Source organism: Lithobates pipiens, unplaced genomic scaffold (genome assembly GCF_037356315.1).
Source record: "Lithobates pipiens isolate NorthernLeopardFrog02 unplaced genomic scaffold, aLitPip1_a1.2 Scaffold_131, whole genome shotgun sequence".
Lineage (NCBI taxonomy): Eukaryota > Metazoa > Chordata > Amphibia > Anura > Ranidae > Lithobates > Lithobates pipiens.
The window spans coordinates 406033-430499 of record NW_027507720.1 but is presented as its reverse complement, the minus strand read 5'-3'; the positions used below and the strand labels follow the sequence as shown (position 1 = coordinate 430499).

At 50.6% G+C, this 24467-nt stretch overlaps 1 protein-coding gene across 1 annotated transcript; it reads left to right on the top strand.

The window, feature by feature from the left end:
* Window positions 1–325: 325 nt before the first annotated feature.
* Window positions 326–23386, top strand: LOC143981282 (serine protease 27-like). The gene is made up of 6 exons (XM_077479079.1): window positions 326–622; window positions 9107–9133; window positions 9247–9409; window positions 17646–17911; window positions 20851–21023; window positions 22785–23386. The coding sequence occupies exons 1-6, from the start codon at window positions 331–333 to the stop codon at window positions 23055–23057; spliced, it is 1194 nt and encodes a 397-aa protein (XP_077335205.1). The 5' UTR covers window positions 326–330; the 3' UTR covers window positions 23058–23386.
* The last annotated feature ends 1081 nt before the right edge of the window (window positions 23387–24467 follow it).

Sequence of the window (24467 nt, the reverse complement as noted above, 5' to 3'; positions counted from 1 at the left end):
CAGAGGGCGGTGGTCTCTCTCTATAGACGGGTAGTCTTCTATCAGAGGGTGGTGGTCTCTCTCTATAGACAGGTAGTCTTCTATCAGAGGGTGGTGGTCTCTCTCTATAGACAGGTAGTCTTCTATCAGAGGGTGGTGGTCTCTCTCTATAGATAGGTAGTCTTCTATCAGAGGGTGGTGGTCTCTCTCTATAGACAGGTAGTCTTCTATCAGAGGGTGGTGGCCTCTCCTTCTATAGACATAGGTGAATCACTCGGGGAGTCATCACAGCTGCGGTTTATGAGGGGAGGAGGTGATGAGGAGGGATGTATAGCAGCTAAATATCTTTACATGACTGTGCGTGTGTTACCTCACTTGAGTGACATCCTTGTCACCTCCGAGGATCCAAACTCTACATCCATCTTCAGGTCTTCCCATCGTATGTCCCCATGTTGTGCGCTCTGCTTCTCTCTACGTTCTGACCTTATCAACCATCTTTCCTCTTCCCCCACTTGTTGTGAGCTGTGGAGGGGGCTCCCCACTGTCATCCAATTATACCGAGAGCCATTGTCACCTCCCGAGCGGACCACCAACGTCATGACTTGCCCCCATCTCTGGACTCTCTCTCTTCTCCTTGCAGCAGGTAAGTACTAATTCAACTGCTGAATTTTTATTTTTAATTTTTTTGTGGTAAGAGACCTTTTTTTTCTGAGGCCAAATTTATTTAGACCTTTTTTTTTAAAATAAATTGTTAAGTAAAACTTAATCCAACTAAAATCAAACACAAAAAGGTCGGTGAAACGCGTGAAAGGACCTGCGCAGTCAACTTCCTTTCTATGAATGAAATACTTTCCACCTCTACTGCTAATACAGAACTATCAGGATGAGGTGATGGATCCACTAGACACCTATTTCATCCCTTCATAGTTATAGAGTATCGTTCTTCATTAATATTCTTCCTCCACCCGTTTCCACAGGAGGATACAAAGTGGAGACGTCCGTCTACTACAATTTTTTGTATTTTTTTTTTTTTTTTCTTGTTCTTATAATATCAGGTTATATTGCATCACGACCGACCTCTCTACTTTGTATCCTCCTGAGAACGTCGGTACCAGTCGCTGCGAAACCCGTCAATATTGATGAAGAACGATACTGTATAACTCTGATGGATGAAATAGACGTCAAGGGGATCCATTAGAAAAGAAACAAAAATCGCCTTGTGGTGGACTTTTAAGGCACAGAAATCATTTGGGGAAAAATAAATCTAGTTTGAAAAATGTTTATTCAATATGAGAAGTACAAAATATATAAGTACAAAATATGATAAGTACAAAATATCAAAAAAAAAGATACAATAGAACAAATTTTACAGTGCTGTCATCACAATCTATTACAAGTAGTAAACCAGTAATTCTTGCAACCCGACGCGTTTCGGAGCACAGGTGTGTATCTCCTTCCTCAGGGGTATAATTAAGGCGAGAATACTAAGTGATATATATATTGGGATGACAAACCTTTCAGACCATGTAGATTAAAATTCTATGAATGCAAAAAAGATGTTCCCAATTTTGCTGGAGCCGGAGATCCAACACAGGGGGTGTGCCCCAAAAAGAGGGATACCTAGCCTGAAATGCTAACCCAACTCCCTCACACACAAAGCAGACTCGGAAAGGGGGGGGGGGGGAGGCCAGGGGACCCGCCGGGGCCAAAAAGGAAAAAGACCCTGCCAATGGTGAGTAAGAACCGCTCGAAGAACGTTATGTGTTGTAGAGAGCACAGCCAACACAACTATTGGACTTGTGACTCCAGCACAGATCGATCACCCCATCCTGATCATTCCGTTTGAGCAGTAGAGGTGGTTAGTATTTCATTATAGAAAAGGCAGTTGACTATGCGGTTTCTTTTATAAGTGCACAGACCTTTTTTTGTGTTTGATTTTAGTTTTTTTTATGAATACAAATTACAAAAGTTTGTGAACCCCCCCCTTAATTGTAAATGTTGTATTGTGGTTTTCTCTGGGGCACCTCGAAAGTGCACTTGAGGTTTAGGTCAAGGCAATCCAGAGCGTGTCAATGAAACAGGTTTTAAGAATTTAGGTTTTCCATTAAAAGAAAAATAAATTCGAGTTCAACCTTTCAGACAAATTAACCTTAATCTTTCGATGTTCTTCTCCTAAAGAAAGACCACTTTTATCAGAACTAGACCTCCACCTCCTTCTGAGGCTGACTCCACAGAGAACTGAATTCAGAAACGTTCTTTAACGTGATGAATATCTCAGATTTGGCACGACTTCCCTTATAAGAAATTCCTAAAAGCCCCGAAACCTGAGAGCGGCCTCACCGGAAGATTTTTTTTAACGAATAAAAATGACAAAAGTGTGTGAACCCCCCCTAATTGTAAATGTATTGTGGTTTTCTCTGGGGCACCTCGAAAGTGCACTTGAGGTTTGGGTCAAGGCAATCCAGTGCGTGTCAATGAAACAGGTTTTAAGAATTTAGGTTTTCCATTAAAAGAAAAATAAATTCGAGTTCAACCTTTCAGACAAATTAACTTTCATCTTTAGATGTTCTTCTCCTTAAAAAATAAAGACCACTTTTATCAGAACTAGACCTCCACCTCCTTCTGAGGCTGACTCTGCAGAGAACTGAATTCAGAAACGTTCTTTATTAACGTGATGAATATCTCTGATTTGGCACGACTTCCCTTTTACGAAATTCCTGAGAGCCCCCGAAACGTGAGAGCGGCCTCACCGGAAGATTTTTTTAATGAATAAAAATTACAAAAGTGTGTGAACCCCCCCTAATTGTAAATGTTGTATTGTGGTTTTCTCTGGGGCACCTCGAAAGTCCACTTGAGGTTTGGGTCAAGGCAATCCAGAGCGTGTCAATAAATCAGAAAGTTTTAGGAATTTTCCATTAAAACAAAAATAAATTTGATTCCAACCTTTCAGAAAAATGAAGCTTAATCTTTAGATGTTCTTCTCCTAAAGAAAGACCACTTTTATCAGAACTAGACCTCCACCTCCTTCTGAGGCTGACTCCACAGAGAACTGAATTCAGAAACGTTCTTTAACGTGATGAATATCTAAGATTTGGCACGACTTCCCTTTTACGAAATTCCTGAGAGCCCCCGAAACGTGAGAGCGGCCTCACCTGAAGATTTTTTTAATGAATAAAAATTACAAAAGTGTGTGAACCCCCCTAATTGTAAATGTTGTATTGTGGTTTTCTCTGGGGCACTTCGAAAGTCCATTTGAGGTTTGGGTCAAGGCAATCCAGAGAGTGTCAATGAAACAGGTTTTAAGAATTTAGGTTTTCCATTAAAAGAAAAATAAATTCGAGTTCAACCTTTCAGACAAATTAACTTTAATCTTTAGATGTTCTTCTCCTTAAAAAATAAAGACCATTTTTATCAGAACTAGACCTCCACCTCCTTCTGAGGCTGACTCGGCAGAGAACTGAATTCAGAAACTATCTCAGATTTGGCACGACTTCCCTTTTAAGAAATTCCTGAAATCCCCGAAAACCTGAGAGCGGCCTCACCTGAAGATTTGAATTTTTTTTTTTACGAATAAAAATGACAAAAGTGTGTGAACCCCCCTCTAATTGTAAATGTTGTATTGTGGTTTTCTCTGGGGCACCTCAAAAGTCCACTTGAGGTTTAGGTCAAGACAATCCAGAGAGTTTCAATAAAACAGAAGGTTTTAGGAATTTAGATTTTCCATTAAAACTAAAATAAATTCGATTTCAACCTTTCAGAAAAATGAAGCTTAATCTTTAGATGTTCTTCTCCTAAAGAAAGACCACTTTTATCAAAACTAGACCTCCACCTCCTTCTGACACTGACTCCACGAGAACTGAATTTATGAGAGGGTCTGCACTCACTGTGGGGTACAACAGAACTTTCTTTAATGTGATGAATATCTCAGATTTGGCACGACTTCCCTTTTACGAAATTCCTAAAAGCCCCCGAAAACGTGAGAGCGGCCTCACCTGAAGTTTTTTTTAACCAATAAAAATGACAAAAGTGTGTGAACCCCCCCCCCCCCTAATTGTAAATGTTGTATTGTGGTTTTCTCTGGGGCACCTCGAAAGTCCACTTGAGGTTTGGGTCAAGGCAAACCAGAGCGTGCCAATGAATCTGAAGGTTTTAGGAATTTTCCATTAAATCAAAAATAAATTCGAGTTCAACCTTTCAGAAAAATTAAGCTTAATCTTTAGATGTTCTTCTCCTAAAGAAAGAAAGAAAGAAAGAAAGAAAGAAATACCACTTTTATCAAAACTAGACCTCCACCTTCTTCTGAGGCTGACTCCACAGAGAACTGAATTCAGAAACTTTCTTTAATGTGATGAATATCTCAGATTTGGCACGACTTCCCTTATAAGAAATTCCTAAAAGCCCCCGAAACGTGAGAGCGGCCTCACCGGAAGATTTTTTTTAACGAATAAAAATGACAAAAGTGTGTGAACCCCTCCTAATTGTAAATGTTGTATTGTGGTTTTCTCTGGGGGAACCTCAAAAGTCCACTTGAGGTTTGGGTCAAGACTATCCAGAGAGTTTTAATAAAACAGAAGGTTTTAGGAATTTAGATTTTCCATGAAAACAAAAATAAATTCGATTTAAACCTTTCAGAAAAATGAATCTTAATCTTTAGATGTTCTTCTCCTAAAGAAAGATCACTTTTATCAGAACTAGACCTCCACCTCCTTCTGAGGCTGACTCCACAGAGAACTGAATTCAGAAACTTTCTTTCACGTGATGAATATCTCAGATTTGGCACGACTTCCCTTTTACGAAATTCCTAAAAGCCCCCGAAACGTGAGAGCGGCCTCACCTGAAGTTTTTTTTAACCAATAAAAATGACAAAAGTGTGTGAACCCCCCCCCTAATTGTAAATGTTGTATTGTGGTTTTCTCTGGGGGAACCTCGAAAGTCCACTTGAGGTTTAGGTCAAGGCAATCCAGAGCGTGCCAATCAATCTGAAGGTTTTAGGAATTTTCTATTAAAACAAAAATAAATTTGATTCCAACCTTATAGAAAAATGAAGCTTAATCTTTAGATGTTCTTCTCCTAAAGAAAGAAAGAAAGAAAGACCACTTTTATCAGAACTAGACCTCCACCTCCTTCTGACTCCACAGAGAACTGAATTCAGAATCTTTCTTTAACGTGATGAGTATCTCAGATTTGGCACGACTTCCCTTTATAAGAAAATTCCTGGAAGCTCTGAGACGTGAGGGCGGCCTCACCTGAAGATTTAGTTGATTGACTGTTATCCGTGTTAATGGTTACATCTGCCGGTGACTCAGTCCAACCCAGTGATGACAATACGGCTCCTTGTTGGGCGATTGAAACACAAATTATTGTAACATTTATTGGATATTTATCACTCCCAGTGATACAAACCAGTCTTCCAGGGTAATAATAATCTGAAAATTTCCACCATTTTTACGTTAATTGGTGGCTACGCTAATAACTTGACACCTGTTTGGAGGCAATAACTCATAGCGGTTTAATCTGTATAATTTCTTCATTTCCGGGAGCAGGTCTGGTGAGGAGAGTCACTCGTTGGTTTCTTGTATATTTCGGGGATTCCGGCAGTGAGATCCTTCCGTCGTGTGTTCTGGCTCTTCACCTGCTTAGCCTGAGGTCTCTTCTATCCTCTTCCGTATACACTCCATGAAATATTCAGTGGAAGAGCAGGGAGTTGGGACCTTTGGAAGGACAGTAGTAGAAGGTGTGCTGAGATCTCACCACCGGAATCCCGGAGAGACAGTAGAATCCATTAGTGGTGAACCTCTAGGATTAGCACGAAGATCCCTTGAAGTAGAGGAGAGATGGATAACCTACAAAAGGACGAGAACCTCTAGACGCTTTGAATCTCGGGTGGTCCGAGAGGAACCAGCTGAGGTCCTAACCATGTATGGGCAGGCTGACTGTTCCCAAGTTGATTAATTGATCAACTTGGGTACATCCACCATGTCGGATTTTCAGCAAGTGATTGTTACCAGCTGCTGTAGCTGCTAGCAGGCCCGGACTGGGACAAAAATAGGCCCGGGCATTTTAGACTGAGCAGCTGGGGGGGGGGGGGGGGCGCGGCCTCTGGACCCCTTTACTTTACACGGCGCCCTGCACCTATGGTCCCCTTTACATTACACAGCACCCTGAACCTCCAGTTCTGGACCCCCTGTATGTTACACAGACCCCCTACAGTGCGGACCCCCTCTCTACAGTGCGGACCCCCTCCCTACAATACAGAACCCCCCTACAATACAGACTCCCCCCTACATTACAGGCCCCCTACACTACAGAACCCCCCTATATTACAGACCCCCCTAAAATATAGAACCTCCCTACAATACAGAACCCCCTACAATACAGACTCCCCCCTACAATACAGACTCCCCCCTACATTACAGGCCCCCTACACTACAGAACCCCCCTATATTACAGACCCCCCTAAAATATAGAACCTCCCTACACTACAGAACCCCCCTACAATACAGAACCTCCCTACAATACAGAACCTCCCTACAATACAGAACCTCCCTACAATAGACCCCCTACAATACAGAACCCCCAACATTACAGACCCCCCTACAATATAGAACCTCCCTACACTACAGAACTCCTACAATACAGACTCCCCTACAATACAGACCCCCCTACAATACAGAACCCCCCTACAATAGACCCCCAACATTACAGACCCCCCTACAATACAGAACCCCCCTACAATACAGCCCCCCGTACAATATTGAACCCCAAACAATACAGAACCTCCATACATTTCAGACCCCCTAAACTACAGAACCCCCCTACATTACAGACTCCCCCTACAATATAGAACCCCCCTACATTACAGACCCCAATACATTACAGAACCCCCCCTACAATACAGGCCCCCCTACACTACAGAACCCCCCTACATTGCAGACCCCCTAAATTACAGACCACCCTACAATACAGAACCTCCCTACAATACAGACCCCCCACACTACAGAACTCCTCCTACAATACAGAACCCCCCACATTACAGACCCCCCCCCCCCTTCAGACCCCAGGTCCTGAGATCAGCACAGGACTGCATGTCGAGTCCCCTCCCCCTGTGTAGACATAAAGGAGGAGGGGGAGGGGCTTCACTCTGCTCGGCTGTGGGAGACATCCGAACCGAGACGGATCAGAGCCGCTTCCACCGTGCCAGAGAGAAGCGGAATCATTGCGGGTTCCGCCCCCCCCCCATGTGCCTACGTGTGTCACTGGAGTGCGGCTCCGAGGCTCACCCACCCCCCACTGCAAAGAGCAACTACAGCTCTCAAAGAGCCTGTCATTGGCGGCCCGCCCCCGCTTATTACACCACTGGCGGCCCGCCCCCGCTTATTACACCACTGGCGGCCCGCCCCCGCTTATTACACCACTGGCGGAACATCAACGGCCACTGTTAGTACACCGTTCCTGCATGTCAGAACCCGCGGCCGACTCTGCATGTCCCAGACATGCGGCCCCCGGCCCACCGGGCAAATGCCCGGTCTGCCCTATGGCCAGTTCAGGCCTGGCCGCTAGCCATATATATTGTGTCCCCGGGGGGGATTCCTCAATCCACAGGGTCAGTGTTGATTGGGGGATGGCTCCATCGATGGCCGTCTTCAGGTAGGTCATAGATGGAGCCATGGGTCATACATTCGCCAAATTTATTTTCTTCAACCACGGGTTATAGAAAGGAAAATTGCCCGATTCCCCCATCATCACATTATGGAGGTTTCCCTGCCATGAGAATACGACCACCGCTGCTTGTGGCTATAGCCGCCGGCACTAATCACATGAAAAATAAGAAAGGCCAGCAGGCTGGTTGTCCCGAAGTCAATGGATGGATAGATTCTTCAGTACAACCAGCCTGCCCATACATTAGTCAAAGTAGCGGATAATTCCTGCTGAAGCAGCCGAGGGTCCACCCATCTATGGGGAGGCAGAGAAAAGAGGGGCGCTGATGCTGCATGGAGAAGTACAGGATCTGTAGGAGGAGTTCCGTCCTCCTCTCTGCTGCCGAATGCCAAGACGAGGACAGAGACGAGTCTCTCTGCAGATGCATGGAGAAGTACAGGATCTGTAGGAGAAGATCTGTCCTCCTCTCTGATGCTGAATGCTGAGACAAGGAGGTGGTGGAGATGCGGGGGGCGCTGATGATGCATGGATCTGGCGAAGGAGTTCTGTCCTCCTCTCTGCTGCTGAATACTGAGACAAGGAGGTGGTGGAGGCGAGGGGGTGCTGATCCTGCATGGAAAAGTGTAGGATCTGTAGGAGTTCCGTCCTCCTCTCTGCTGCTGAACACTGAGACGGGGGGTGAGGGGGTGATGATGCGGCATGGAGAAGTACAGGATCTGTAGGAGGAGTTCTGTCCTCCTCTCTGCTGCTGAATACTGAGACAAGGAGGTGGTGGAGATGTGGGGGCGCTGATGATGCATGGATCTGGCGAAGGAGTTCTGTCCTCCTCTCTGCTGCTGAATACTGATATAAGGAGTTAGTGGAGACGAGGGGGTGCTGATGCAGCATGGAGAAGTAAAGGATCTGTAGGAGGAGTTCCGTCCTCCTCTCTGCTGCTGAATACTAAGACAAGGAGGGGGCGAGGGGGTGCTAATGCAGCATGGAGAAGTGCAGGATCTGTAGGAGAAATTCTGTCCTCCCTTCTGCTGCTGAATACTAAGACAAGGAGGGGGCGAGGAGTGCTGATGCGGCATGGAGAAGTGCAGGATCTGTAGGAGAAATTCTGTCCTCCTCTCTGCGGCTGACTGCTGACACAAGGTGGGGGTGGGGGGGGGGGTGCTGCAGCTGCAGGAGTGGTGCGATGACCACATGAAATGGCCTGGCAGGCCGGACTCGGCCCACGGGCCGTGTGTTTGACCCATGTGTACTAGACTCTCTCTGATTAATGGAGTGAAGGACCTTTATGGGTGACCACAGAAAATACTTCCTTAGAGTAACTAAAACATTCTGGGCGTCTCGGGATGATCAGACGCTCCCAGGAGGGCAGAAGACATGAGAAGTACCCCACAGTGAGGGCAGACCCTCTCATAGTAGATGAAGCTCGGTGGCTTCTAGAGATGACATAGTAACATGTTCCTTCATCTTTCAGGTGTTCAGCTTTCAACGTCCTACTCAGGTAAGTCCCCCGACCTTCTACACCTACTTTACATAACTGATACCCCCCATACAAATCTGGCCCACCCCACGTACCCCGCCAGGAGGGTGATCACGGTTTCTGGTTCTACGTAGGTTGTGGTAAGCCGGTGACATCGGACCGCATTGTGGGTGGACAGGAAGCCGCCCCCGGGGATTGGCCATGGCAGATCAGCCTGAGGAGGGGTGGCTCCCATATCTGTGGAGGGGTCATGATTGACTCCCAGTGGGTGCTGACCGCCGCGCACTGCTTTGTACGGTAGGTGACTTTTTCGGGTAAGTGGCATATACTGTACAGCTAACAGCTTTTATTTGCAAAGGTTTGCATGACCCATTGCTATCTATTCTATTATATGTTCATACGGTATTTATCTGTAGTGTTCTGTCCCTCTTATATGAAATTTTTCTGTTTTGAATTGAATGAGGCTGCCTTTGTTTGGGGCATGCTGACATCTAGTGGCAGATATGAGCCACTACAGCTTGTTTAGTGATGTGATTTGGTCTCTCCCTCCGCCCTCTCCTCCTGTTTAGTGCTAGTTAGTTCAGTCCTAGCTATGCTTGCCCTGTTTCCTGCACGTTCCCTCCATCAGTGTTCATTATTTACAGAGAGGGGGCTTAGAAAGTTCTGGGGGTGGATTTACTGAAGACTTTACAAACAGACTGTGAACTTTGCAAGTGCTGTTACACTCACTTCCCCCAGAGCTTAGGGAAAGTGGTGAAGCTCTGCTGATTCCATTCATCCAATCACGTGAAAGCAGTTATTTTCTTCACCCCTGCGTATTTTTTTTTTTTTACAATTGAAGCTGCACCACATTTACTAAGCTAAGCCGGCCTGGGAGGCAAGGACCCCTGGGCTCATCTCCTTCTTAGACAGCTGGCCTGGGAGGCAAGGACCCCTGGGCTCATCTTCTTCTTAGACAGCTGGCCTGGGAGGCAAGGACCCCTGGGCTCATCTCCTTCTCAGACAGCTGGCCTGGGAGGCAAGGACCCCTGGGCTCATCTCCTTCTCAGACATCAGGCCTGGGAGGCAAGGACCCCTGGGCTCATCTCCTTCTCAGACAGCTGGCCTGGGAGGCAAGGACCCCTGGGCTCATCTCCTTCTTAGACAGCTGGCCTGGGAGGCAAGGACCCCTGGGCTCATCTTCTTCTTAGACAGCTGGCCTGGGAGGCAAGGACCCCTGGGCTCATCTCCTTCTCAGACAGCTGGCCTGGGAGGCAAGGACCCCTGGGCTCATCTCCTTCTCAGACATCAGGCCTGGGAGGCAAGGACCCCTGGGCTCATCTCCTTCTCAGACAGCTGGCCTGGGAGGCAAGGACCCCTGGGCTCATCTCCTTCTCAGACAGCAGACCTGGGAGGCAAGGACCCCTGGGCTCATCTCCTTCTCAGACATCAGGCCTGGGAGGCAAGGACCCCTGGGCTCATCTCCTTCTCAGACAGCTGGCCTGGGAGGCAAGGACCCCTGGGCTCATCTCCTTCTCAGACAGCAGACCTGGGAGGCAAGGACCCCTGGGCTCATCTCCTTCTCAGACAGTTGGCCTGGGAGGCAAGGACCCCTGGGCTCATCTCCTTCTCAGACAGCAGGCCTGGGAGGCAAGGACCCCTGGGCTCATCTCCTTCTCAGACAGCAGGCCTGGGAGACAAGGACCCCTGGGCTCATCTCCTTCTCAGACAGCAGGCCTGGGAGGCAAGGACCCCTGGGCTCATCTCCTTCTCAGACATCAGGCCTGGGAGGCAAGGACCCCTGGGCTCATCTCCTTCTCAGACAGCTGGCCTGGGAGACAAGGACCCCTGGACTCATCTTCTCAGACAGTTGGCCTGGGAGGCAAGGACCCCTGGGCTCATCTCCTTGTCAGACAGCAGGCCTGGGAGGCAAGGACCCCTGGGCTCATCTCCTTCTCAGAGAGCAGGCCTGGGAGGCAAGGACCCCTGGGCTCATCTCCTTCTCAGACAGTTGGCCTGGGAGGCAAGGACCACTGAGCTCATCTTCTCAGACAGCTGGCCTGGGAGGCAAGGACCCCTGGGCTCATCTCCTTCTCAGACAGCAGGCCTGGGAGGCAAGGACCCCTGGGCTCATCTCCTTCTCAGACAGCAGGCCTGGGAGGCAAGGACCCCTGGGCTCATCTCCTTCTCAGAGAGCAGGCCTGGGAGGCAAGGACCCCTGGGCTCATCTCCTTCTCAGACAGTTGGCCTGGGAGGCAAGGACCACTGAGCTCATCTTCTCAGACAGCTGGCCTGGGAGGCAAGGACCCCTGGGCTCATCTCCTTCTCAGACAGCTGGCCTGGGAGGCAAGGACCCCTGGGCTCATCTTCTCAGACAGTTGGCCTGGGAGGCAAGGACCCCTGGGCTCATCTTCTCAGACAGTTGGCCTGGGAGACAAGGACCCCTGGACTCATCTTCTCAGACAGTTGGCCTGGGAGGCAAGGACCCCTGGGCTCATCTCCTTCTCAGAGAGCAGGCCTGGGAGGCAAGGACCCCTGGGCTCATCTCCTTCTCAGACAGTTGGCCTGGGAGGCAAGGACCACTGAGCTCATCTTCTCAGACAGCTGGCCTGGGAGGCAAGGACCCCTGGGCTCATCTCCTTCTCAGACAGTTGGCCTGGGAGGCAAGGACCCCTGGGCTCATCTTCTCAGACAGTTGGCCTGGGAGGCAAGGACCCCTGGGCTCATCTTCTCAGACAGTTGGCCTGGGAGACAAGGACCCCTGGACTCATCTTCTCAGACAGTTGGCCTGGGAGGCAAGGACCCCTGGGCTCATCTCCTTGTCAGACAGCAGGCCTGGGAGGCAAGGACCCCTGGGCTCATCTCCTTCTCAGAGAGCAGGCCTGGGAGGCAAGGACCCCTGGGCTCATCTCCTTCTCAGACAGTTGGCCTGGGAGGCAAGGACCCCTGAGCTCATCTTCTCAGACAGCTGGCCTGGGAGGCAAGGACCCCTGGGCTCATCTCCTTCTCAGACAGCTGGCCTGGGAGGCAAGGACCCCTGGGCTCATCTTCTCAGACAGTTGGCCTGGGAGGCAAGGACCCCTGAGCTCATCTTCTCAGACAGCTGGCCTGGGAGGCAAGGACCCCTGGGCTCATCTCCTTCTCAGACAGCTGGCCTGGGAGGCAAGGACCCCTGGGCTCATCTTCTCAGACAGCAGGCCTGGGAGGCAAGGACCCCTGGGCTCATCTCCTTCTCAGACAGCGGGCCTGGGAGGCAAGGACCCCTGGGCTCATCTTCTCAGACAGCTGGCCTGGGAGGCAAGGACCCCTGGGCTCATCTCCTTCTCAGACATCAGGCCTGGGAGGCAAGGACCCCTGGGCTCATCTCCTTCTCAGACAGCTGGCCTGGGAGGCAAGGACCCCTGGGCTCATCTCCTTCTTAGACAGCTGGCCTGGGAGGCAAGGACCCCTGGGCTCATCTTCTTCTTAGACAGCTGGCCTGGGAGGCAAGGACCCCTGGGCTCATCTCCTTCTCAGACAGCTGGCCTGGGAGGCAAGGACCCCTGGGCTCATCTCCTTCTCAGACATCAGGCCTGGGAGGCAAGGACCCCTGGGCTCATCTCCTTCTCAGACAGCTGGCCTGGGAGGCAAGGACCCCTGGGCTCATCTCCTTCTCAGACAGCAGACCTGGGAGGCAAGGACCCCTGGGCTCATCTCCTTCTCAGACATCAGGCCTGGGAGGCAAGGACCCCTGGGCTCATCTCCTTCTCAGACAGCTGGCCTGGGAGGCAAGGACCCCTGGGCTCATCTCCTTCTCAGACAGCAGACCTGGGAGGCAAGGACCCCTGGGCTCATCTCCTTCTCAGACAGTTGGCCTGGGAGGCAAGGACCCCTGGGCTCATCTCCTTCTCAGACAGCAGGCCTGGGAGGCAAGGACCCCTGGGCTCATCTCCTTCTCAGACAGCAGGCCTGGGAGACAAGGACCCCTGGGCTCATCTCCTTCTCAGACAGCAGGCCTGGGAGGCAAGGACCCCTGGGCTCATCTCCTTCTCAGACATCAGGCCTGGGAGGCAAGGACCCCTGGGCTCATCTCCTTCTCAGACAGCTGGCCTGGGAGACAAGGACCCCTGGACTCATCTTCTCAGACAGTTGGCCTGGGAGGCAAGGACCCCTGGGCTCATCTCCTTGTCAGACAGCAGGCCTGGGAGGCAAGGACCCCTGGGCTCATCTCCTTCTCAGAGAGCAGGCCTGGGAGGCAAGGACCCCTGGGCTCATCTCCTTCTCAGACAGTTGGCCTGGGAGGCAAGGACCACTGAGCTCATCTTCTCAGACAGCTGGCCTGGGAGGCAAGGACCCCTGGGCTCATCTCCTTCTCAGACAGCAGGCCTGGGAGGCAAGGACCCCTGGGCTCATCTCCTTCTCAGACAGCAGGCCTGGGAGGCAAGGACCCCTGGGCTCATCTCCTTCTCAGAGAGCAGGCCTGGGAGGCAAGGACCCCTGGGCTCATCTCCTTCTCAGACAGTTGGCCTGGGAGGCAAGGACCACTGAGCTCATCTTCTCAGACAGCTGGCCTGGGAGGCAAGGACCCCTGGGCTCATCTCCTTCTCAGACAGCTGGCCTGGGAGGCAAGGACCCCTGGGCTCATCTTCTCAGACAGTTGGCCTGGGAGGCAAGGACCCCTGGGCTCATCTTCTCAGACAGTTGGCCTGGGAGACAAGGACCCCTGGACTCATCTTCTCAGACAGTTGGCCTGGGAGGCAAGGACCCCTGGGCTCATCTCCTTCTCAGAGAGCAGGCCTGGGAGGCAAGGACCCCTGGGCTCATCTCCTTCTCAGACAGTTGGCCTGGGAGGCAAGGACCACTGAGCTCATCTTCTCAGACAGCTGGCCTGGGAGGCAAGGACCCCTGGGCTCATCTCCTTCTCAGACAGTTGGCCTGGGAGGCAAGGACCCCTGGGCTCATCTTCTCAGACAGTTGGCCTGGGAGGCAAGGACCCCTGGGCTCATCTTCTCAGACAGTTGGCCTGGGAGACAAGGACCCCTGGACTCATCTTCTCAGACAGTTGGCCTGGGAGGCAAGGACCCCTGGGCTCATCTCCTTGTCAGACAGCAGGCCTGGGAGGCAAGGACCCCTGGGCTCATCTCCTTCTCAGAGAGCAGGCCTGGGAGGCAAGGACCCCTGGGCTCATCTCCTTCTCAGACAGTTGGCCTGGGAGGCAAGGACCCCTGAGCTCATCTTCTCAGACAGCTGGCCTGGGAGGCAAGGACCCCTGGGCTCATCTCCTTCTCAGACAGCTGGCCTGGGAGGCAAGGACCCCTGGGCTCATCTTCTCAGACAGTTGGCCTGGGAGGCAAGGACCCCTGAGCTCATCTTCTCAGACAGCTGGCCTGGGAGGCAAGGACCCCTGGGCTCATCTTCTCAGACAGTTGGCCTGGGAGGCAAGGACCCCTGGGCTCATCTCCTTCTCAGACAGCTGGCCTGGGAGGCAAGGACCCCTGGGCTCATCTTCTCAGACAGCAGGCCTGGGAGGCAAGGACCCCTGGGCTCATCTCCTTCTCAGACAGCGGGCCTGGGAGGCAAGGACCCCTGGGCTCATCTTCTCAGACAGCTGGCCTGGGAGGCAAGGACCCCTGGGCTCATCTTCTCAGACAGCTGGCCTGGGAGGCAAGGACCCCTGGGCTCATCTTCTCAGACAGCGGGCCTGGGAGGCAAGGACCCATGGGCTCATCATCTCAGAGAGCTGGCCTGGGAGGCAAGGACCCCTGGGCTCATCTTCTCAGACAGCAGGCCTGGGAGGCAAGGACCCCTGAGCTCATCTTCTTAGACAGCTGGCCTGGGAGGCAAGGACCCCTGGGCTCATCATCTCAGAGAGCTGGCCTGGGAGGCAAGGACCCCTGGGCTCATCTCCTTCTCAGACAGCGGGCCTGGGAGGCAAGGACCCCTGGGCTCATCTTCTCAGACAGTTGGCCTGGGAGGCAAGGACCCCTGGGCTCATCTTCTCAGACAGTTGGCCTGGGAGGCAAGGACCCCTGGGCTCATCTTCTCAGACAGTTGGCCTGGGAGGCAAGGACCCCTGGGCTCATCTCCTTCTCAGACAGCTGGCCTGGGAGGCAAGGACCCCTGAGCTCATCTTCTCAGACAGCTGGCCTGGGAGGCAAGGACCCCTGGGCTCATCTTCTCAGACAGTTGGCCTGGGAGGCAGGGACCCCTGGGCTCATCTTCTCAGACAGTTGGCCTGGGAGGCAAGGACCCCTGGGCTCATCTCCTTCTCAGACAGCTGGCCTGGGAGGCAAGGACCCCTGAGCTCATCTTCTCAGACAGCTGGCCTGGGAGGCAAGGACCCCTGGGTTCATCTTCTCAGACAGTTGGCCTGGGAGGCAAGGACCCCTGGGCTCATCTCCTTCTCAGACAGCTGGCCTGGGAGGCAAGGACCCCTGAGCTCATCTTCTCAGACAGCTGGCCTGGGAGGCAAGGACCCCTGGGCTCATCTCCTTCTCAGACAGCTGGCCTGGGAGGCAAGGACCCCTGAGCTCATCTTCTCAGACAGTTGGCCTGGGAGGCAAGGACCCCTGGGTTCATCTCCTTCTCAGACAGCTGGCCTGGGAGGCAAGGACCCCTGGGCTCATCTCCTTCTCAGACAGCTGGCCTGGGAGGCAAGGACCCCTGGGCTCATCTCCTTCTCAGACAGCTGGCCTGGGAGGCAAGGACCCCTGGGCTCATCTCCTTCTCAGACAGCAGGCCTGGGAGGCAAGGACCCCTGGGCTCATCTCCTTCTCAGACAGCAGGCCTGGGAGGCAAGGACCCCTGGGCTCATCTTCTCAGACAGTTGGCCTGGGAGGCAAGGACCCCTGGGCTCATCTCCTTCTCAGACAGTTGGCCTGGGAGGCAAAAGGACCTTTATAAAAGTCTCCCCAAATATTTTTTCCCCTCCACCAGCCCCCATCTATAGTAATAAACCTCTCAGTGATCAGTCAAGGTGATATGATGTTTTGGATGATATATTTATATCTTCTTACTTTACCTACTGGGGAGCACTGACCAGTAACAGACGATGTCCTGAGGCTTAAAGGAAACTCAGCGAACCCAGATAACAGACAAACCGAGCTCAGACTGGCTGCTGCACTGAATTCAGACAAGGGTCCCTACAGTACACCAGGCTATAGTCAGGCTACCACCAGGCTATGACCAGGGCGGGGTCAGCCAATGGCCTGGCTACAACCCGGCTATGGTCAGGCTATGACTAGACATGGTAAGACTATGGTCAGGCTATGACTAGGCATGGAAAGGCTATGGTCAGACTATGACTAGGCATGGAAAGGCTATGGTCAGACTATGACTAGGCATGGAAAGACTATGGTCAGGCTATGACTAGGCATGGAAAGGCTATGGTCAGATTATGACTAGGCATGGAAAGGCTATGGTCAGACTATGACTAGGCATGGAAAGGCTATGGTCAGACTATGACTAGGCATGGAAAGGCTATGGTCAGACTATGACTAGGCATGGAAAGGCTATGGTCAGACTTTGACAAGGCATGGTGAGGCTATGGGCAGGCTATGACTAGGCATGGTGAGGCTATGACCAGGCTTTGATTAGGTATGGTAAGGCTAGGGTCCGGCTATGACTAGACATGATAAGGCTATGGCCAGGCTATGACTAGGCATGGTAAGACTATGATCAGGCTATGACTAGGCATGTTAAGGCTATGGGCAGACTATGACTAGGCATGTTAAGGCTATGGGCAGACTATGACTAGGCATGGAAAGGCTATGGTCAGACTATGACTAGGCATGGAAAGGCTATGGTCAGACTATGACTAGGCATGGAAAGGCTATGGTCAGACTATGACTAGGCATGGTGAGGCTATGACCAGGCTTTGATTAGGTATGGTAAGGCTAGGGTCCGGCTATGACTAGACATGATAAGGCTATGGGCAGGCTATGACTAGGCATGATGAGGCTATGGGCAGGCTATGACTAGGCATGATGAGGCTATGGGCAGACTATGACTAGGCATGGTAAGACTATGGTCAGACTATGACTAGGCATGTTAAGGCTATGGTCAGACTATGACTAGGCATGATGAGGCTATGGTCAGACTATGACTAGGCATGATGAGGCTATGGGCAGGCTATGACTAGGCATGGTGAGGGTATTACCAGGCTTTAATTAGGTATGGTAAGGCTAGGGTCCGGTTATGACTAGGCATGGTCAGACTATGGTCAGGCTATGACCAAGCTACCACCAGGCTATGACTAGGCATGGTCAGGCTATGGTCAAGTTATGACTGTGCATGGCAAGGCTATGAATAGGCACAATAAGGCTACGACTAGACACAGTAAGGCTATGGTCAGGCTATGACTAGACATGGTAAGGCTATGAGTAGGCATGGTAAGGCTATGGTCAAGCTATGACTAGGCATGGTAAAGCTATGGTCAGGCAATGACCAGGCTATGCACTTACACTTTAGCTTCACTCTGTGTAAGTAATAGACGAATGTGAGAAATTAACATTTTAAACATTATGTGAATTCTCCTAACTGTTGGTGGACGTTGGTGTTCTTCTCTTCCCACCAGGCCCTACTCTGTATCTGATTACATGGTGAACCTGGGAGCTTACCAGCTGTCTGTACCCGGCGGGGTCATGTCTCCCATCACCGCCATCAACATCCATCCCATTTACCAGGGGGCCGGTAGCAGCGGAGACATCGCCCTTCTCAAACTGCAGTACTCCATACAGTACACGGACTACATCATGCCAATCTGCATCCCCGAAGCCAATGTCCAGTTCCCCAGCGACATGTACTGCTTCGTCACTGGCTGGGGCTCCATAAGGCAAGGAGGTGAGGGCTCTCTGGTCTACATCCAGACACAGTTGCTGGGGAAAGGGATTCGCATTTATATACAGAATCTCCATTTATGACCCGATGATATTTATTTTTTTATTAAAGTTCAGAACTATTGAGAACAATCAGCAGTGAGATGATCTCCTTTCCACCCAGGGTCAGTTGTGGGTGGTGTGGGCTCTGTCTAGCCGAGGAGCCTAAAGGAATGTCTAATTCTTATTTATAGCCCCATCAGGAGGGTGTTTGTTTTGTCTCCCCCACTGACAAATGAGGATATGGGGGCCAGATAACCAAAGGACCAACCCAATAGGAAAATACATAATTGGAAAACACGAATGGTCAATGGTAAGCATTCAGGTAGACTCAAAGAATAAAAAGATCAGGGCAGGCAGTATTCAGGCAGAGCCATAGGACATGAACAGGTCAGGGTAGGCGGTGTTCAGGTAGAGTCATAGGACATGAACAGGTCAGGGTAGGCGGTGTTCAGGTAGAGTCATAGGACATGAACAGGTCAGGGTAGGCGGTGTTTAGGCAGAGTCATAGGACATGAACAGGTCAGGGTAGGCGGTGTTTAGGCAGAGTCATAGGACATGAACAGGTCAGGGTAGGCGGTGTTTAGGCAGAGTCATAGGACATGAACAGGTCAGGGTAGGCGGTGTTCAGGCTGAGCCATAGGACATGAACAGGTCAGGGTAGGCGGTGTCCAGGCAGAGTCATAGTCATAGGACTGGGCAGCACAGTGGTGTAGTGGTTAGCACTCTCACCTAGCAGTAAGAAGGGTCACTGGTTCAAATCCCAACCATGACACCACCTGCCTGGAGTTTGCATGTTCTCCCTGTGCCTGCATGGGTTTTCTCCGGGTACTCCGGTTTCCTCCCACAATCCAAAGACATGCAGGTAGGTTAATTGGCTTCTCTCCAAAATTGGCCTTAGTATATGAACAGGGACCTTGGATTGTGGGCTCCTTGAGGGTAGGGACCCATGTGAATGTACAGGGATAGGGACAATTGTAGACACTCACTCAGGTTGAACTAGATGGACTGGTGTCTTTATTCAACCTTACTAACTATGAAACTATGACATGAACAGGTCAGGGTAGGCGGTGTTCAGGCAGAGTCATAGGACAGGAACAGGTCAGGGTAGGCGGTGTTCAGGTAGAGTCATAGGACATGAACAGGTCAGGGTAGGCAGTGTTCAGGTAGAGTCATAGGACATGAACAGGTCAGGGTAGGCGGTGTTCAGGCAGAGCCATAGGACATGAACAGGTCAGGGTAGGCGGTGTTCAGGCAGAGCCATAGGACATGAACAGGTCAGGGTAGGCGGTGTTCAGAAAGAGTCATAAGACAGGAACAGGTCAGGGTAGGCGGTGTTTAGGCAGAGTCATAGGACATGAACAGGTCAGGGTAGGCGGTGTTCAGACAGAGTCATATGACAGGAACAGGTCAGGGTAGGCGGTGGTCAGGCAGAGTCATAAAAGAGGAACAGGTCAGGGCAGGGCAGGCAGTGTTCAGACAGAGTCATAGGACAGGAACAGGTCAGGGCAGGTACTGTTATGGTAGACTCATAGAGAATAAACACATCCAGGTAGGCTGTGTTCAGGCAGAGTCATAGGACAGGAACAGATCAGGGCAGGCAGTCATAGGATAGGAACAGATCAGGGTAGGTGGTGTTCAGGCAGAGCCATAGGACAGGAACAGATAAGGGCAGGCAGTATCCAGGCAGAGTCATTGAACAGGAACAGATCAGGGCAGGCAGTTTTCAGGCAGTCATAGGACAGGAACAGGTCAGGGCAGGCAGTGTTCCAGCAGAGTCATAGGACAGGAAAAGATCAGGGTAGCCAGTGTTCAGGCAGAGCCATAGAACAGGAACAGATCAGGGTAGGTGGTGTGCAGACAGAGTCATAGAACAGGAACAGGTCAGGGCAGGCAATGTCTGGGCAGAGTCATAGAACAGGAACAGGTCAGGGCAGGCAATGTCCGGGCAGAGTCATAGAACAGGAACAGGTCAGGGCAGGCAATGTCCGGGCAGAGTCATAGAACAGGAACAGGTCAGGGCAGGCGGTGTCCGGGCAGAGTCATAGGACAGGAACAGGTCAGGGCAGGCAGTGTCCGGGCAGTAGGCCTCATGAGTGCCATCAAATGTTTGATGCCTCTCAGTCACCAGTTAGTTAGACTTTCAGCTGCCATTTTTGGACAATCTGATTTGGTGCGGAGAGCAATAAAGATAATTGTTAGAATTGGTTCATCATCTTAAGAGGCTCGTGGAAAAATCTGGAAAATTCGCTTTTTGACCATTTCGTAGCTCAATCTCAGACATGTCCCACACTCTCAATACTTGGAAAGTGTCTTTTCTGTCATTTGGGGATGTCTAACTGACAGCAGTTTTCTTCCGGTCCACCATCAGTCCCAAACATCTAGTACAGTGATGGTGAACCTTGGCACCCCAGATGTTTTGGAACTACATTTTCCATGATGCTCTGGCACTCTGCAGTGTAGGTGAGCATCATGGGAAATGTAGTTCCAAAACATCTGGGGTGCCAAGGTTCGCCATCACTGATCTAGTAGCTTTGGCGGACGTTTGCTTTCGGGCAGAGATACAATTATGTATTCAGATCATTTTTGCCACATATAAATTCTAAAACTTTTTTTTTTCTGTGGCTTCTTCTTACAATTTTAAGCCTTCTCGCCATTGGACGGTGGTTGTCGGTGATGTCCAACCACCTGATGTTAGACAACCCTACAAGGTTGTCCTGTTGGCTTACTGATATTGATTTTCATTTTACCTTAAATAAAAAAAAAACTCTTGAACAAGTCTGACCATCATGCGTGTACTTTGGTTCCATTGTTGTATGTTTGGTTTGATGGTTCCCAAATACATGTGAAGAGTAACATAGAACAGATATCCGACAGCCAATAACAACGTCTTGTCTCTTGCAGTGAGCCTGCAGTCTCCCCGAACCCTTCAGCAGGTGGAACTCCCAATTATAAGCCATGCAGATTGTGACTCCATGTACCACATCAATAACCCCACCCTGAGCCCCAACACCACCCTCATCCAATGGGACATGATCTGTGCCGGATTCAAGGATGGTCTGAAGGATGCGTGTCAGGTAAACGAGAGGCACCGCCATGGGTCAGCGGTAATTGGTCATTCCCAGTGTTCTTGGCCAACGTTGGTCTTCAGGCCTTATGTTAGATATATAGACTTTTGGATCCATTTGGAAGGTTGTGGAACCGGGAAGGTACTTCTATAGAGCCGGGGAACGGGGGCTTCAACGAGAAGGTTCCTAAAAAACGAACCGGCAAAATAATACAGACTGACAAAGGTTTTATGTTGGACCCCTAATTAGAGCTCACCTAATCAATTGTACCTTAGCATTTTTGAGGACACCAAAACCCTAAAAATCCAACAATTGAATCTTATAATTTCTTAAAAATTCTTAATTTTTAGATTAAGAGTTAGTCCACCTAAAATGATATAAAATGTTTAGGCGGGGTGTGTTCTAATAGGTCAGTTGTCTGGTTTCGTACATTTCATGAGTTCTCCAGTGATGGGATGACCCGGTGTTATATCGAATAGTGCCTGCCGTCCAAAAGTGTCCACGCATGTGCAGTACGGAAAAGCATTCCCTATCAGCTGGCGTGACGTCACCATAGTGCATGTGCACATCATAGGAGGCATTTATAGCCAGGAGAAACCATTTGACGGGCAGCATTCCCTATCAGCTGGCGTGACGTCACCATAGTGCATGTGCACATTGTAGGAGGCATTTATAGCCGGGAGAAACCATTTGATGGGCAGCATTCCCAATCAGCTAGCGTGACGTCACCATAGTGCATGTGCACATTGTAGGAGGCATTTATAGCCGGGAGAAACCATTTGATGGGCAGCATTCCCTATCAGCTGGCGTGACGTCACCATAGTGCATGTGCACATTGTAGGAGGCATTTATAGCCGGGAGAAACCATTTGATGGGCAGCATTCCCTATCAGCTGGCGTGACGTCACCATAGTGCATGTGCACATTGTAGGAGGCATTTATAGCCGGGAGAAACCATTTGACGGGCAGCGTTCCCAATCAGCTGGCATGACGTCACCATAGCGCATGTACACATCATAGGAGGCTTTTTATAGCCGGGAGAAACCATTTAAAGGGCAGCATTCCCTATCAGCTGGCGTGACGTCACCATAGTGCATGTGCACATCATAGGAGGCATTTACAGCCGGGAGAAACCATTTGACGGGCAGAATTGAAAGATTGTGCCTCACTGCGGTCTCCCTCACTTCAGTCTTCCTCCACTGTTTGCATAGCTTTCAATTCTGCCCATAAAATTCTATCTCCCGTAGAAAAATGCCTCCTGCGACGCATGCTCTATGGTGACGTCACGCCAGCTGATCGGAAAAATCAGCTGGAGTGCCCTTCAGTACTGCACATGCATGGGCACTTTTCGACGGAGGGCACTATTCCATAGAACACCGGCCATAGTTCCAACCCAGGTTCCTGCTTATGTTGGGGGTTCCGGGTTTTACAGCCCACCTTGGGGTGTTCCCAATTCGGCTCTCTTATAAACCATAATGTAAAATGATAAATTCAGCAGGTAATGTGGGAACCCCCAGGGGATGTAATGACCTGAGAGGTCAAGTGTGAAGATCTCAAAATAGAGTACCTGAAAGATATGGGAAATAAATTCTCCATGGTTGAGCAAGTTGGGTGGAAGACCTCTTATCCCTTCCAAAACAAAGTGGGTGGTTGGCGGCCCCCCCCCCCAGATCTTTAAAAGTAGAGGTTTCCTGAAAGCTTTTTTTGGGGCCCCTGTGAAGCCACAATCACATCTGCTGTCACTAACGTTGTGCTTCTCCGACCTCCACAGGGCGATTCTGGTGGCCCCCTGGCTTGTAAATGGGATGGCTCGTGGCTTCTTGCTGGAATTGTCAGCTGGGGATTCGGCTGCGCCATTGCCAACCGCCCGGGTGTCTACACCAGGGTGGCAGCGTACTCCACTTGGATCAAACAATTCGTCCCGCAGTTCCAGCTGACTCCTGCGGTGATCACGCCACCATTTGAGCCCAGCGGCTCGGCCTGCCCTTGTCACACCCACCTCCTCTTCCTCTGCACTCTCCTCCTACACTGGCTGCTGAAGTGACCCCAAGGAGATGACGGAGAGCCAAAAGGCCGACGCCCAACTTCTGCGAAGGTTTACCGTCAAAGCGCCGAACGCATTTTTTCTTTTTAGGGTAATGTTGGTAACGAGACCCAATGAGCAGCATCGGAACTCGGCATCAGGGGAACGTGGACCCCGAGCAAAGATGGCAGCCAAAGCCAATGATTGGGCAACCTGAGTCCACGTTATAGTCTATCTTCTCTCTGGAGCCCAAGGCGAGCGGACATGCATGACCCCCCCGACTATATACCAGAGGGCTCTCTCTGTACTCTGATAGGGGACTTTATAGCAATAAACAAATATTTAACGAATGTTCTGACCAAACATTGTGCGTGGTTATTATTCAGATCAATAGGCGGGACAGGGAGCACATAACATACTAAAGGGGTCTATTTATAAGACTTTTGTAGCTCAAATATCAGAAACATTCCTGCAAATGGAACTAAATATCACAGCATGTTGTGGAATAGATTAGCTTGATACCTGGGGGGATAACACACCTGTACATTGATACCTGGGGGGATCACACACCTATACATTGATACCTGGGGATCACACACCTGTACATTGATACCTGGGGGGATCACACACCTATACATTGATACCTGGGGGGATCACACACCTATACATTGATACCTGGGGGGGATCACACACCTGTACATTGATACCTGGGGGGGTCACACACCTGTACATTGATACCTGGGGGGATCACACACCTGTACATTGATACCTGGGGGGGATCACACACCTGTACATTGATACCTGGGGGGGTCACACACCTGTACATTGATACCTGGGAGGATCACACACCTGTACATTGATACCTGGGAGGATCACACACCTGTACATTGATACCTGGGGGGATCACACACCTGTACATTGATACCTGGGGATCACACACCTGTACATTAAAACCTGGGGATCACACACCTGTACATTGAAACCTGGGGATCACACACCTGTATATTGATACCTGGGGGATAACACACCTGTACATTGATATCTGGGGGATCACATACCTGTACATTGATACCTGGGGGGATCACACACCTGTACATTGATACCTGGAGGGGATCACACACCTGTACATTGATATCTGGGGGATCACATACCTGTACATTGATACCTGGGGGGGTCACACACCTGTACATTGATACCTGGGAGGATCACACACCTGTACATTGATACCTGGGGGGGGATCACACACCTGTACATTGATACCTGGGGGGGGATCACACACCTGTACATTGAAACCTGGGGATCACACACCTGTACATTGAAACCTGGGGATCACACACCTGTATATTGATACCTGGGGGATAACACACCTGTACATTGATATCTGGGGGATCACATACCTGTACATTGATACCTGGGGGGATCACACACCTG

Coding starts and splice junctions, on each gene's coding strand:
- LOC143981282 (XM_077479079.1), top strand. CDS start 331: ATGACTGTGCGTGTGTTACCTCACTTGAGTGACATCCTTGTCACCTCC. Junction 623..9,106: donor CTCTCTTCTCCTTGCAGCAG/GTAAGTACTAAT, acceptor TTCATCTTTCAG/GTGTTCAGCTTTCAACGTCC. Junction 9,410..17,645: donor GCCGCGCACTGCTTTGTACG/GTAGGTGACTTT, acceptor TCTTCCCACCAG/GCCCTACTCTGTATCTGATT.